At 46.4% G+C, this 14,593-nt stretch overlaps 1 protein-coding gene across 15 annotated transcripts in view; it reads left to right on the top strand.

Annotated features, from left to right (window-relative positions):
• Positions 1-14,593, top strand: part of Foxn3 (forkhead box N3) — a 401,288-nt gene that overhangs the window by 374,106 nt on the left and 12,589 nt on the right. For all 15 annotated transcript variants that reach the window (XR_008218343.1, XM_052738751.1, XM_052738745.1 and 12 more), the window contains one exon: positions 5,536-5,641. Coding sequence is in view for 14 of the 15 variants with exons in the window: in XM_052738751.1 (XP_052594711.1) it covers positions 5,536-5,641 (106 nt within the window). In the remaining variant the exon portion in view is untranslated. The remainder of the gene's footprint in view (positions 1-5,535; positions 5,642-14,593) is intronic.

Raw genomic sequence — 14,593 nt, 5'->3', positions numbered from 1 at the left:
CTGTTCAGGTGAGAGTGACACAGTCTGATTTCCAGAGGCTTGGAGACGGTCTGTGACCTAAGAGAGAACACAGTAATGCTGGGGAATCTGGTGCTGAAGCCTGGGGCGCTCGCCTCAGCAACCTGGGAGGAAGAGCTGGTGCTGGAGGCTTGGACCTCTCCTAGGGGGAGCAGCACAGAGTTCGAAGTCGGCTTCCAGCGTGGGTTTTCTCAGGTATCTGACTGAGCTGCCGCCTAACTGCATCTCAGAGCATGAGGTGAGGCGGATGGGCCGTGCTGGTCTCTGAGTATGTGGATGTTTTCAGGAGGTGGAGAGCGGGAGACGGGAATGAAAAGAGGTGCTGATTTTAGACCAGGGACACGAGAATGAGCTTATATTCCTGCCTAGTGTTCAGTGAAAAGGGAGTGGTGATGGCTCTCGACGCCTTTTCCCACAGAGCCATTGTGTATCGGCTGGGCCACAGTTTCCAGAAACGTTCCTGACCCTTGGGGGTGGGGACAGAAAAGGGAAGAGGTGGAGACACAGTGAAGTGTCACAGCCAGCTTTTGGCAGCCAGTGAGCGAGCTCATCCACACTCACCATCTCAGCCTGCAGTGTGCTGCCAATGAGGAGGACCAGGAAATGGCAGGACTTGTAGGCGGCACTCAGCAGCTCACTTGAGGAGAAGCTCTGGGCTCAGAGGGTGAGCCAGCTGACGCTCCCAAGCAGTCTCATAGGCTCAGGAGCGCATCCCTGTTACTGCTGCCGGGTCGCTTTGAAGTGCGACCGGTTCATCGATTGGGAAGATGTTTGGATGGGTGAATGCAAGGTTAGGGCTAGCTACCAAAGACATGGTAGACTGAAAAGAATTGAATTTCCCTCATTAAACCTTGTGCCTTATAGATAATTCATCAGAGGTTTCTGGAGAGGTGGTGTGGGATGGTTAAAGGATAGTGATGACAGAGATGATATTAATAAGCATACATTGCCAGACACTAGGCCAAACAGTTTTCATAGCTCACCTTATTTAATCCTCACAGCAACCCTATAAGGTGTGTGCATGCCACAGAACTATGGTGGGATAACCAGTGTTTTCTGAGGCCATGGTCCGAGCCCTGCTTGGCCCCTGCACAGTGGGTCGGGAGCATCTTCAGTGCCTAACCTCCCATAGGTGCTTGCTGGAGGCTGGTTTGCCCTTCCTGTTTGCCCTTGCTGTCGGGGTGTACTGGTGCATGAAGGTTCTGGGTGTTTCGGCAGAGGACTGTGCATATGGACCACTGGCTGGATGTCCTCCCCATTGGCAGGTGACTTGTGACCGCACCAGTGTTAACTGTGCTCTGGGACTTCCGTTGCCCCGCTTCCCTTCCAGGGCTGCAGGGGTGATGCTGACATTGTGTACCCAGGAACAGAAGTATCACAAGAGCCCCAGTTGCCGTTCTAGCCACTCCATCACCGGGAAGATGGCTGAGGTCTTCTATCTCAGTCTGGCTTTCATCTTGTTCCCTTTTAGGAGTTTTCAGCTCAAGAGTGCCTCAGGATTCTTCTGTGAAAGGCTGTCATGTTGGCACTGATGATAATGATAACTGTCATGCATTTCCTAAATATGAGTGCTTTCCCCTTAAAGACCACTGGCGGGGGGCTTGGGGTGGGAAGCAGGGGTCCCTGGCTTTCTTAGTTGACATGGCTTGCTTAGGAGACAACATAATTAACTGGCAGAGATGGGGATGGGCCTGGCAATTCCCAGACACCTCCTCGCAGGCCACTTTCCTGCTCCAGATTGCTGCACTGGGTAAATAAAGTCCCAGTGTGCCTGTATTAATTAATTGCTTCTCTGTTGCTGTGATAAAAACACCATGACCAAAGGCAAGTGAAGGAAGAGAGAGTTTATTTTGGCTTATGGTTCCAGAGGGATGAGTCCATCATGGCGGGACAGGCATGGCAGCAGGAGGCTGAGAGTTCACATCTTCTATCACAAGCACAAAGCAGAGAACAGACTGGAAATAGACCGAGGCTTTATACTCTTCAGCACCCACCCCTGGGATGTATTTCCTCCAGCAAGTCCACACCCTCTTATTCTCCACAAACATCACCACCACCTGGGAGTCAGTGTTCAAGTGTTTGAGCCTCTAGAGGGCATCGCTTAATCAGACCATCACAGTGGAATTAATTGCTGTAGCAAAAACCCATCTTCCTTCCCTGGTGCACATTGTGCACATCACTTCTGAGTAGTTACTCATGCTGCTTTTCCAACTTTGAGGTCCAGTGTAGCTGGCACCTCCTACAGCAAGTCCTCCGAACTTATGGTGGCATCAGTATCTCTATGCTATGTGGCTATAGCTCCCCACCTTAGTACTTACCCTAGTGTGTCTTCATACCCCCCCCAATTGTCTCTCTCCCATTTAATTATAGTTTTCCTAGTACACAGGCAGATGCTAAGTAGGTGCTCACATGTAATTTTTACTGACAAGGAATAGAATCATGGTACAGATTTTCAGTATTTAACTTCTTTTCTGACATTGTATCAGATCATTTGCTGTTCTCCATGAGATCTTCAGTGATGCATGCACAGTGTCAGGATTAAGCTTACCCAATGGCTATGTGACCTAGGGTGTACTGTCAGAAGTCCTTGACAACCTCTCGCACAGTCTCTAGACAGCTGACAAAAGCCCATACTCTAGGCTGCTGCAGCGAGCAGCAGATCTGAATTCTCCTGATCTTGTCTCTTCCCCTTGTGAACTGTAGATCTGCTTATCATTAATCTTCACGTGTGTGTGGTATAAGGTAAGGGTCAAGGTTTGCTTTATCCCAAGGGGGTCTCTGTGCTGTGATACTCTGCTTTCTGTCACTGTGTTTTCTTGACATCTACCTCTGTCAGAGCTCAGTTGACCGTGTTAAGTGTGCGTCTGTTTTCTGGTTTCCATTTGGTTCTAGTAATTCTAATGTCAATACTTAGCTCAGCTTCACACTGCCTTAATCATGCAGTTTTATACAGAGTCTTGACATTGGATAATATAAACCAGGTAATAAAGCTTTCGGACACATAGAGTAACCAGCTGATTATTGGAATAGTTCCCATGCTCATAAGGTACTTGATTCTTCTCCTGCCTCGGACAACCTCGACCATCCTCTGAAGTCAGGCTGCTAATTGGGAATGGGCAGAGTTTCTTGTCTGGCTGTGCCTCCTCACATGATTAGTTACAGTAAGAGACTGGGGACATTTCTGAACACGGGATATGCTGTAGTACTGACTTAGGCAAGAGCAGCAATCTCACCCTGCATCTGCCTTTTGTAAGACCTTCTCTCAAGGACCTTGTGTAAACCTGGAAGAGAAGTGTCAAAAATCATTAGCAAGAATTATAGACACCCAAGAAATGGACAGTCTATAAAAGTAGTCTAAGCCAGGCAGTGATGGCGCATGCCTTTAATCCCAGTACTCAGGAGGTAGAGGCAGGTGGATCTCCGTTGGTTCGAGGCCAGCCTGGTCTACAAAGCGAGTTCCAGGACAGACTCCAAAGTTACCATGGAGAAACAACAAAAAAAAGTAGTCTAAATTCAGGAAGGCGTGAAGGCTCAGCCAGTAAAGATGTTTGCTGTGCCAGCCTGGCAAGCTGAGTTTGATCCCCAGAACCCACATAAAAGTGGAAGGAGAGAACGGACTCTACACACTTCTACACTTGTATGGCAGGTACACTTCCGTGCACACATCTTGCACACACACATAATAAATACTTTTTAAGAATTATTTCATATTCAAAAGTGGACGTTTACCATACACCAAGGACTTTCCAACCCCCCCTCCCAAATCACCATGTAGCCAAGGATGCCTGTACTGACTTCTCACCTTCCTGCCTGCACCTCCCGTGTGCTGGGGTTACAGTTGTGCATCACCAATGCTGGTTTTGGGGTGCTGGAGATCAAGCCCGGAGCTTTGTGTATGGTAGACGAGCATTCTACCAACTGAACAACAGTCTCAGTCCTGAAAACATATTCTTAGAAACCTAAAAATTATGAAACATGTATGTGTTGGTAATTTGTCTCATAAAAGTATTGTTTGCAAATAACATGGGTTTTAAATTTCGACGTCTAGACTGGCTTTCTTTTTTAAATGTATAATTTTCTAGTATTTCATTGCTGCTTGTTTGAAAGGGCACTATTTACCACCTCTCTTTAGTATGGGACTGTGCCAGGATTGCAGGGAGCAGAAGAGGCTTAGAATGTTCTTTCGAGAGCAGAATAAACATTCAGGGATTTCCATGGTGTCACACAAGAACTAAGGTAGGAGCCTACACACTCTGTTTGCAAAGCTCACCTGGTCACACAGACATGAAGGGGGTGTCTGGAGATGCGGCAGGAGCTAGAGGCTTACCCTGTGCTAGTTGAAGCTGCTGTTGAGGCGATGTGAATAAACGTCAGAGATACAGGACTCCCTGTTATGTAAATCCTTGGGGACATCGGGAGGAGTGGCGTGGCACACGAGGACTCATGGTTGCCAGTGGAAAGTTGTTAAGGGCACCTCCAGGGATCAGTGTGTGTAGAAGAAAGCAGAGGGGTCAGGGGACTCTAGGAATGCTAGAGAGGGTTGTGGGGGAAGACAGACAGGCCACCCCTGAAGCCAGTCCATGATAGTGCGGGAGCCAGGACTCAGGTCAGCCCATCCCTCCAGGCAGCCTTATGGAAAGGCAAAGATCCTTGTGTGTGCATGGGGCGCAGAGGGGCTGAGGATTTGCGGAGAAGGATTTGACTGTGATTTTTAGCTGCATTTTGTTTGTCTGTTCACTTGTTTTGGATGAAGGACAAATAAGTAGATATTCTCAGCCTTTGACCATAGCAGACGTGAGAAGTGTGAGGCGATGTGATTGTTGGGTCATCTGCAGTCCCACTACTGTGTCGGGGATGTTAAACGTTCTTAGGAAAAGACCAGAGATGAGAGATTTTACCAACAGGTGTAGGAGATGTTGTTTTGTTCTCTTTTGGGGTGTGTGTGTGTGTTGCACACAGGTGACTATTTGGGCAGGTGTGCCTGTGAACCCTCCTGTAGAAGCCAGAGCGGGCCATTGGGTGTCTTTCTCTGCCGCTGTCTACCTTACTGCCTTGAGAAGGGGTCTCTTGCATAACCAGAAGTTCACTGTGTGGGCCAGCCTGGTGGCCAGTGAGTTCTCGCTCTCTAGTGCTGGGGTTAGAGGCATGCCCAGCTCTTTGCCAGTGGCTAGGAATTTATACTGTGGTCTCCTTGCTCACAGAGCAAGCACTCTTAACCACTGAGTCTTCTTTTCCCAAACCAAAGGCCCATTTTTGTTTTGTTTTTGCTTTTTTTAACTCATGTTTGATTGATTCTTTTTTAACAAAAAGCATCAATAATTTGTAAGCTATTGATGACTCTGTTTACACATTATCTTTCTGTCGTGTGTGTGTGTGTGTGTGTGTGTGTGTGTGTGTGTGTGTGTGAGTGATGTGTGTATACACATGCTCTGTTCCCCCGCCTTTTCTCTCTCCAAATTGCTAGCTGCTTCCCAGTTGAATTCACCTGTGACATCTCTTTCTTTTTGCTTTTTTCAGTTTCTCCAGGAGTGATACAAAATGGAGCGAGGGTTCTGAGCCGCGGGCTGTTTCCTGGCGTCCGCCCATTGCCGATCACTCCCATTGGAATGACTGCGGCCATAAGGTAAGGGAAGAGCTTGCTGGGTGGAACCTGCCTGAGATGTGAGAAAAGCATCCCTCTATCCCCCGGGGGAGAGGACCTGGTTTGGATGTTCCACAAAGTCAAAGGAACTGGGAACACACCCAGTCCAAATGCCATCCTCTCCTTGGGCAGTCAGGTTCTCCTGACTCTTTTCCAGTGAGGTGGGATATAAACTAGGGTTTTCTTAAAGTAACGGGGCAAAAGAGGCTGGAAGGTGAGGGTGAGCAGTTGTTGGTTAGGTTTTAGACTTCCCTGCCTGTGATGCTGGGATGGTGTCTCATCTCTCTGGACCTGCCCAAGTTCCCTCATCTGTGACTCTCCATGAAGTGGGTACAGTGAAACACGCAGAATTGCGTGTAAAATGTGATTTGGTGAGGGGGTCTATGATAGCAGGGCTGTCGTTTCTCTGCCACTGAGAGCCGGGTCAGAGGAGACTAAATGGGCTCTTCTTTGGGTGGTTTCTTTCTCCCATCCTCCTCCTCACCTCCATCACCAGCCCCAGGGTCGGGTCCACCTCTGACAGGATTCTCACATGCAGTGTGACAGCCTCCCATTTCTCTTGCCCATCTATCAATTACTGCCTTACTAGTTTCCTAAAATGTGACTCTTGGGCCACCAGGTCTTTCTATGACTCTCTCCACATCACCCTGACATACCCCACCCCCTTTTCTCCTTGACAAAAATATGTTCAATGTGTCTTTTTTTTTTCCCTATTACTGTAATAAAATACTCAACAAAAGCAACTAAAAGAAGAAAGGCTGGTCGTGAAGGGGTGTTGTCCATCACGGCAGGGAATCTTGAAGCAACTGGTCACATCACAGTCAGGATGCAGAGTGGGAGGGATGCAAGCTCATGGTCAGCTCACTTTCTCCATTTCACAGCCCAACACCCTCCATCCAAAGAATGGTACCGCCCACCGTGGATGGGTCTTTCCCCCTCTAGGAATCAAGATATTCCCCATAGGCATGCCAAAAGGCCTGTGTCCCGGGTGTTCTGGGTTCTGTCGGGTTGACAGGTAACAGTGACCATCCCAGGCAGATGCGTCCGGGACTTGTGCATCTTACTCTTGCAGTGTCTGTCCTCTGAAGATTTCCCTCAGTGTTCATGGGATTCCTTCAGCTTTTCTAAAAGTGGCCAACCCCATGAGCCTCCACGGTGGCTCTCTTGGTGTGCAGCCCTGGGTGTTAGTGTTTTCCTTGGGTCCCCCTTTCTCTTCTTGGTGGCTTGCTAGCCGATGGTAGGATTAGGTCTTTCTCAGCTCACCAGTCAGGTTCTACACAGGGCAGAGCAAGCTGCTTGCTTGCTAGCTAACGATCTGCCCCTCAGCTGCACCCCCCCCCCCCCACACACACACACATTGGGGTCATGGATGTTGTTGTCGTAACATACCATGACCGAAGGTAACCCAGGGAAGAAAGGTTTTATTTTGTTGTAGTTCTAGAGAGGATACAGTGTGTCCATTGTGGTGGGGAAGCATGGCAGTGGGAGCCGACTGGTTATCATCACATCATCATCACACACACACACACACACACACACACACACACACACACACACACAAGGTGGGGGGTGTATTAGCAGAATACTTTCCAAATGCTATCCTGTACCTGCCCGACCTCCTCTGTTTTCCAAAAGAGGTTTGTTGTTTGTTTGTTTGTTTTGAGGGGGTGCTCTGTAAGCCTGGGGACGGTCGCGTGTGCTGTCTGCCCTCTTTAGAGGGCAGCCGTGAGCACCTCAGAAGAGCGGGCACCCAGCTGCGAAGGCATGTGCAGACTCTGCATTGCCCGAGGGAGACCCAGTGAGATGTGACTGGGAGGGAAATCTCACCCTGTCTGCTCAGTCTCTTCATCGTAAATTTCAAGTGTGGCCGCCTGCCACTTGAACCTGAGTTCAGCCGCAACTGCCGAGAAATAAACAGTCCGGTGAAGAACAGAACCCCGAATGTCCCCTGCCCGCCCACAGGACAGCGGCCTGCGGGTGTGCCAGTGTTTGCATTTAGCGCCCACTACAGGCCGGTGTCTGCATCTCCTTTGTGTGATGGGTTTCCTGTGTAATTCTAATCACTTCCCAACTTAAGTGAAAATATTTGTCTTTCACGGATTTTTTCCCCCCTCTACTGAGTGGCAAAGGCCATGTTTGTTTGTCTTGAGTCTGAAACTGTTATTGACATGGATGAAGTGTTACTTTTATTAGCCGATCATTACACAGCTTGTATTTGCTGGGTTCCTTTGCATATAATTATGATGCAAAATCTCCTCGTAAGGGCACCTGTCAATAGTGTAATGGACTCGACCGTGTTGACTTTTTACTCAATAACCTCCAAGATTGGCCCATCCTTAGACATTGGAAACCTGCTTATCTTTAAATTTGCTGGGGCATAGAGTGCTCAGGATGCATCGTCCTCGCGGTTACTGCTCGTAGGGCTCAGAGCATAATGCTTGCTTCTGCTACTGCATTCCCAGGGGAAATCTCCTACAGAGGTTCCTTTGAATGGATGGAGCTGGGAATGTATGTCAATAGAAGAGTGCATGCCTGAAGGCTTGAGGCCCTATGGCCAATTCCTAATACGACTCTATATAAGAGAGAGATTCCATCAAATGGAACACATGATCACAGACCTGAGAGAAGAGAGAGGATGGTCCAGAGTTCATCCCTCCCAGTCATGCTGTGTGCTGCCTCCTGGGTAGGGAGGTTACAGCTCTAGGATCTGAAACATCTTCATTTTAATTTCAAGGTTCTTTTTTAAAAGAATTTTTTAATTTTTACTCTGTGTGTGTGTGTATGTGTGTGTGTTTTACCTCCATATATTGCCCACTGGAGGCTAAAAGAGGGTGTCATCTCCTGGGACTGGATTTAAGAACAGCTGTGAGCCACCATATTGGTACTAAGAACTGAGCTATGGTCCTCTGAAAGAACAGCCAGTGCTCTTTTTTTTTTTTTTTCAATTTTATAATTTGATTTAATTTTACATATCAGCCATGGATTCCCTTGTTCTCCCCCCTCCCGTCCCCTTCCCCTCCCCCTAGCCCCCCTCCCATTCTTATCTCCTCCAGGGCAAGGACTCCCCTGGGGATTCAGCTCAACCTGGTAGATTCAGGCCAGGCAGGTCCAGTCCCCTCCTCCCAGGCTGAGCAAAGTGTTCCTGCATACAGCCAGTGCTCTTAGCCACTGAAACCATCTCTCCATTCCCAATTTTTTTTTTTTTTTTAAATATTTGCGTATCTGGGGTTGGGGAGCAGAGAGGTCAGAGGACAGTGTGCAGGAGTCAGTTTTCTCTCCCCACCACGTGAGTCCCGGTGATTGAACTCAATTTGTCAGGCTCAGCAGCAAGTACCTTTCCCCACTAAGCCATCTCACTGGCCCCTCAGGGCTAGTTTTGATTCCCCATATGTCCACTCTGGTGGAAAAGAACTCAATGCCCCAGTTTTCACAGAGGATCGAGAGAGCGGGTATGAGGTAAGTCCTTGTTAGGGTGATGGTGCCCAGAAGCTATGCTCAGGAGACAGTCTCCTGGGTCCCTGCTGTGTGGCTCAGTGGTTCTGACCATGGCATATGAGCATCTCATGCAGAAACCTGTAGCTGCCCCATGGATTATTATGCGACCTTTGCTGCAGGGCAAACTGGTAGTGAGGCCACTGGCTCGAAGTCTCGCCCTCAGCACACGATAAAACTGAAGAAGTGCCCTGTAATCCCCCCCCGTGAGGCTGCTTGATTTTATTTGGGTCTCTAAGAACCTTACTTGCAAACATTTCCCACGGAACAGGAAACAAGTCAGCCAATCACTGCGTCCACACCACCAGCTCTTAAGTCCAGACCATCAGGACAACCCCTCATGTCCTCGCTCTGCTCCTGGTCACCTGGAGAAGATGTGCTGAGGGCGTAGCATTGACGGGGGTTGTGTCCTGGTGATGGAAGTAGAGGGACACTTGCCACGTCTCTTCACACCTTGTGGTGTAGTGTGGTGTGTTTTGAAGACCAAGCAGCTGTTGTCTTTTTGTCTCGGAAACTGTGACCTTCAAAAGGCAGCTTCAGAACGTAGTATTAAATTATGTTTTGAGGCAGGAGGAGAGGAGAAGCTAGTAAAGGGTGAGGTGGAGAAAGGGTCTAAAGAACGCCATCAGAAAGGTTGCCCATGTCCCTCCTGGGCCTCATGTCTCAGCAAGAGTCTTTGCTCTTCCCCGGTCTAGGACAGTGAAAGTCGATCCGCACTGAGGAGCCCTCCTTGTATTTCCATTCCTTGGCGTTGGCTAAAATGCCTTTGAAAGTCTGATGGCTCCTTTTTTCCTCTCCTATATCTGAAAGCCTTCAGCTCCTGAAGATTCCGGATAGGCCCGACTGTGGGAACGTGTCGGGACCTTTCCTGTTTGTGTTCTGTGAGCTCATGCGGGAGAGTCATGTTTGTGATTGTGCTTCCCCTTGGATAGCACCAGAAGACAGAGCTGCTGGAGTTGTTGACCCCAGGAAGGGTCAGCCCCTCAGATAGGACTCCGGGGCTAAAAAAGGGTCTTGAACTTTATTTCACAGATGAGATTCAGGTAGAATTAGGCTGGATTCTGTAAGAATGTAGACAAGAACTATGAACCTAGAGTTCTGACCCTCTTCGGGAGAATTTGACACCTGGTAAGATGTAGTTCTCTGGTTAGCTTTTATGAAGTGGCTCTTTGCCTGCCTTTCCTTAAATCCTTCCTCTGTCTTGTCTGTCTCTTAATTTTTATGTTTTGTGTATAAGTGTTTTATCTGATTGTATGTCTGTGCATCACATGTGTACAGTGCCCGCAGCCAGGAGAGGGTGTCATATCTCCTGGAACTAGAATTAGAAATGGTTGTGAGCCATCATGTCGGTGCCAGGAATTGAACCTGGGTGTTCAGGAAAAACAGCTATTACTCTTAACCACTGATATGTCTCTGCAGCCCCTCCTTCATTCTCCACTCTGGGAGCTATTTTTTAATAAGACTTTTATGCAGTTTTTGATTCATATACAAGAATATATGAAACATTTGCAGTTGTTAGACATACGATATAGTGTTTATGAACCCACCACCCAACTTAAACTGCTTTGTCCTCTGTGTTAGGTAACAACAATCCCACCCACCCTTTTTTGCATTCAAAAGCTTTTGATATACGTAAACAACATATTGTTCAGTTTTACATGCTTTGGAAGGCTTTTTTTGCTAGCTGGAGCAAGGTGTCTTCTTCATCGAGGTTTATTTGCTTCATATACCTATAACTGAGTCATTTATACCACTATATATAGTGCTCCATTGTGTGATTATCCCACATTTTGTAAAGATTTATGTATGTATGTATGTATGTATGTATGTATGTACTATTCTGTCTGCATGCATGCATGCCTGCCTGCCTTTATGCCAAAAGAGGGCATCAGATCTTATTACAGATGGTTGTAAGCTGCCATGTGGTTGCTGGGAGTTGAACTCAGGACCTCTGGAAGAACAGCCAGTGCTCTTACCTCTGAGCCATCTCTCCAGCCCATCCCACATTTTTAACAAGGCATTTGGATCATTTATAGTCATCTCACCAGCCCTTGATACTAAATTTTTTAGAAGAGTTGGGTATGGTAGCACTCACCTTTAACCCCAGCACTCTGTAGGCCGAGACAGAAAGGCAAGCCCGGTCTACATAGTGAGATTTTTTTTAAAAAAAAAAAGAAAGAAAGAAAAGAAAATCAAGTATATGTTATCATAATAACAAATTTCTACCCAATCCTGCCTTGCTATATTTTATTGTTACTGATCATTGAATTCTATTTTTTTTTTTTTTTTTTTTTGGTTTTTCGAGACAGGGTTTCTCTGTGTAGCTTTGCGCCTCTCCTGGAACTCCCTTGGTAGCCCAGGCTGGCCTCGAACTCACAGAGATCCGCCGGCCTCTGCCTCCCGAGTGCTGGGATTAAAGGCGTGCGCCACCACCGCCCGGCTGAATTCTATTTTTTTTAAAAGAAAAAGATTATATCACCTCAAACTCACTAAAATTTTTTCTAAATTTTTCTTTACTGTGGTGAATTGTATAATAAATTTGCCAGTTCTGAACAACACTTTCTCAATGCTTATTACATTTGACACATTGTGTTTTTATTGCTGGAGTTGATGAGCCAGGATCTTAGATACGGGCTTTGTTTATACAGCCTGTATCTAGTGCTGTCCTTATCTGGTTTTGGTGTCAAGATTATGTTAGCCTTGTAAATTAATTGAGTATTCATTCTCATTAATCACTTTTCGCATCCTTTCCTATATGAGATCTAATGTCTTTATTGCCTGATAGTTGATGGAACTCATTTGCAGAACAGTGCGGTGCTGGAGTCACCTTACAGGATGGTTAGTCGGCAGTTTAATTTGTGTAGTGATTGTATAGGGTAAGTTGGACTTGGCATTTCCTGTGGAGCTAATTTGGTGACTCTGAGAATCTGTCCATTTCACCTGAGTGTTCAAGTATCTTGGCATAAAGTTTTTCTCGGTATTTACTATCTTTTAAAATACCCTTTCTAGCTATATTCTTTTTTGTTTATTTCATTTGTATCTTCTCTTTTTGCTTGCTTGACCTTGTCATTTTTTTTTCTTCCAAAGTATCATTTTATTTGATTAGCCCTGTTTTCATTGACTGTTTAAAAAGAATATTTTTATTTATATACGTGTGTCATTATGTGAGTGTGGTTGCCCAGAGACCTGAAGAGGTCATCTGATCCTCTGGAGCTGAAGTTACAGGTGGTTGTGAGCCACTGTGTGGGTGCTGGGGATGGAACTTGGTTCTTCTGCAAGAGCAGCCCACAGTGCCCTTGACAGTGGAGCCTTCTAGCCAACCCGTCACTGGCTTCTGCTATTTACTTTCCTTCCTTTTTCCCTTCGGTTTTTCTTGGTATAGATTGCACACCTTTTTAAAAAAATCTTTTCCTACAAAGTTTAACATTTTAATTTCCTTCAAACTACAGCCTTGTTGCATCCCACAAGTCTTGCTGGCTTTTATTCTCATTATTGTTCAACATTAAGTGTTCTCTAATTTCCACTTTGATTTCTTCTTTGACCCATACATATTTTTAGAGGTATATATGTGACTTTCCAAACCAAGGAAGGAGTAGTAGTTTCTTAATTTTTACTTTCCATTTTAACATTCACCGTGAACTTGGATGCATGGTAATGTGAGACTTCTTTGGAATTTGATGTATTTAGGCCTAGTCTGAATGCTCTTATATATATGACCAAGTATAGATAGATAATATACAGTACAAATCAATTTTTTTAAAAGTGTTCCACATGTGCTTTTTTAAAAAAGTGTCTTTTCTATTATTTATGTATTTGTGCATGTGTTAGGTCCAGTCTACACAATAACCGTGTGTGTGTGTGTGTGTGTGTGTGTGTGTGTGTGTGTGTGTGTGTTATGTGTGATTGCCTGATTGTCACTGAGAGTGACATGTTAAACCCCATCACACTGTGGGTTTGGCACTTTCTGGTAGCACTCTGGCTGTAGGAGATGTATTTTGAAGCTATCTTTTTGGAAGTATTCGTGGTGAGAACAGTTTGATCTCCCTGGCGAATCAAACATTTGTAGGTTGTGACTGCATCTTACACAGCACTTCATAGCATGATGCAGCACTTCCGCAGCATGACACAGTGTTGTAGAATATTATTTCAAGGTGTGTTATTTTTGTTTATGCTCTGAAACGTTTGTTTAATGATGCAAAGATGTGTTTGATTAAATAAAATTCACCTGTGGTCAGGAGGCTCCGTCAGCAAGTAGCTGACAGGAAGTGGTAGGGAGGAGCCAGGTAAGGAAGGGTTTATAAGGAGGGGTGAGGAGCCGCACAAGGGCTTTTTGGAGGATTCGAGCAAGGAGAGGAGGTTAGGTACTTGCTATTCAGCCTCTCTGAAGAGCAGAATTCCACCTTAACCTTTGAATATTGAGTTCTTTAGAGGGAGAGAGGTTTAGTTAGGTTCCCTTCATAGCTTTGCAAAAGAGTCACAGCCGGAGGGAACAGACTACCCTTCGGCTACGGCCCAGGTCCTGGGTCCTGCTGCTGGTGGTTCCGCTGCTGGCAGCGTGAGTTGCAGTTGCTGATTCAGACAGTTGTGGCTTAAAAGGCAGCAACCGTTTAAAAAAGGACACCACCACAGCACTTCTGCAGCATGACACGGCGCTTCCGCAGCAGACACAGCACTTCCGCAGCATGACACGGCGCTTCCGCATCATGACACAGCGCTTCTGTGCTCTTGGCTTTTCTTTGTCCTTTTGCTTTGAGTTCACCTTTTCTAAACAGCGTATTTTTTTTAAATCCATACTACTAATGTGTGCCTTTCAGGTTGAGGTTTTCAGCCCATTCTTATTAACATACTTGAATTCGTGTCTAATTTTGCACAAACTCGTGTTTATTCCCGGTTTCCAGACCCTTCTGAGCATTATTTAAGTTGACTTCTCCCACTTCTCACTCCTCCCCCTCCTGTTAGCTGGACTGGAAGTTACCGGTCATGTTCCTATTTTGTTGTCAGTCCTAAAACTTTTGACATGAATATCTTAGAATGGTTGATCAATATCTTTAACCTTCTGATCAATACCAAGCCTGTCAAATGTTTTCACTTCAGTTCTGGGCACCTCCCAAATGATAAATTAGTTTGCCCAATACTTGGCCTCTGATGGCATTCTGGCCCGCCCCTTGGGGACCCGCCCTGTGCCCTGATGTAAAGCCTTCTTTAAGGAACAGCCCCTCCTTTCTTCCTCTTCCTCTTCCTCCCTTTCTCTCCATGAGGTGTGTACACCTCCACGTTCCCTCTTTCCCTTCCTTTCTCTTTCTTCCTCTTTTCCTCTTTCTCTCTCTGTCTCTCTATTAAAATAAACTCTCCACGTGGACATGTGTCTGCATGGTGTGAGTGACTTTCCACCGCTCCACACAACTGCCCACCGTGTCTGCATGACGTGTCTCCCTCACCCAC

Source organism: Peromyscus californicus, unplaced genomic scaffold (genome assembly GCF_007827085.1).
Source record: "Peromyscus californicus insignis strain IS unplaced genomic scaffold, ASM782708v3 Scaffold_15__1_contigs__length_86483966, whole genome shotgun sequence".
NCBI lineage: Eukaryota > Metazoa > Chordata > Mammalia > Rodentia > Cricetidae > Peromyscus > Peromyscus californicus.
This window is presented reverse-complemented; position numbering and strand designations above follow the sequence as displayed.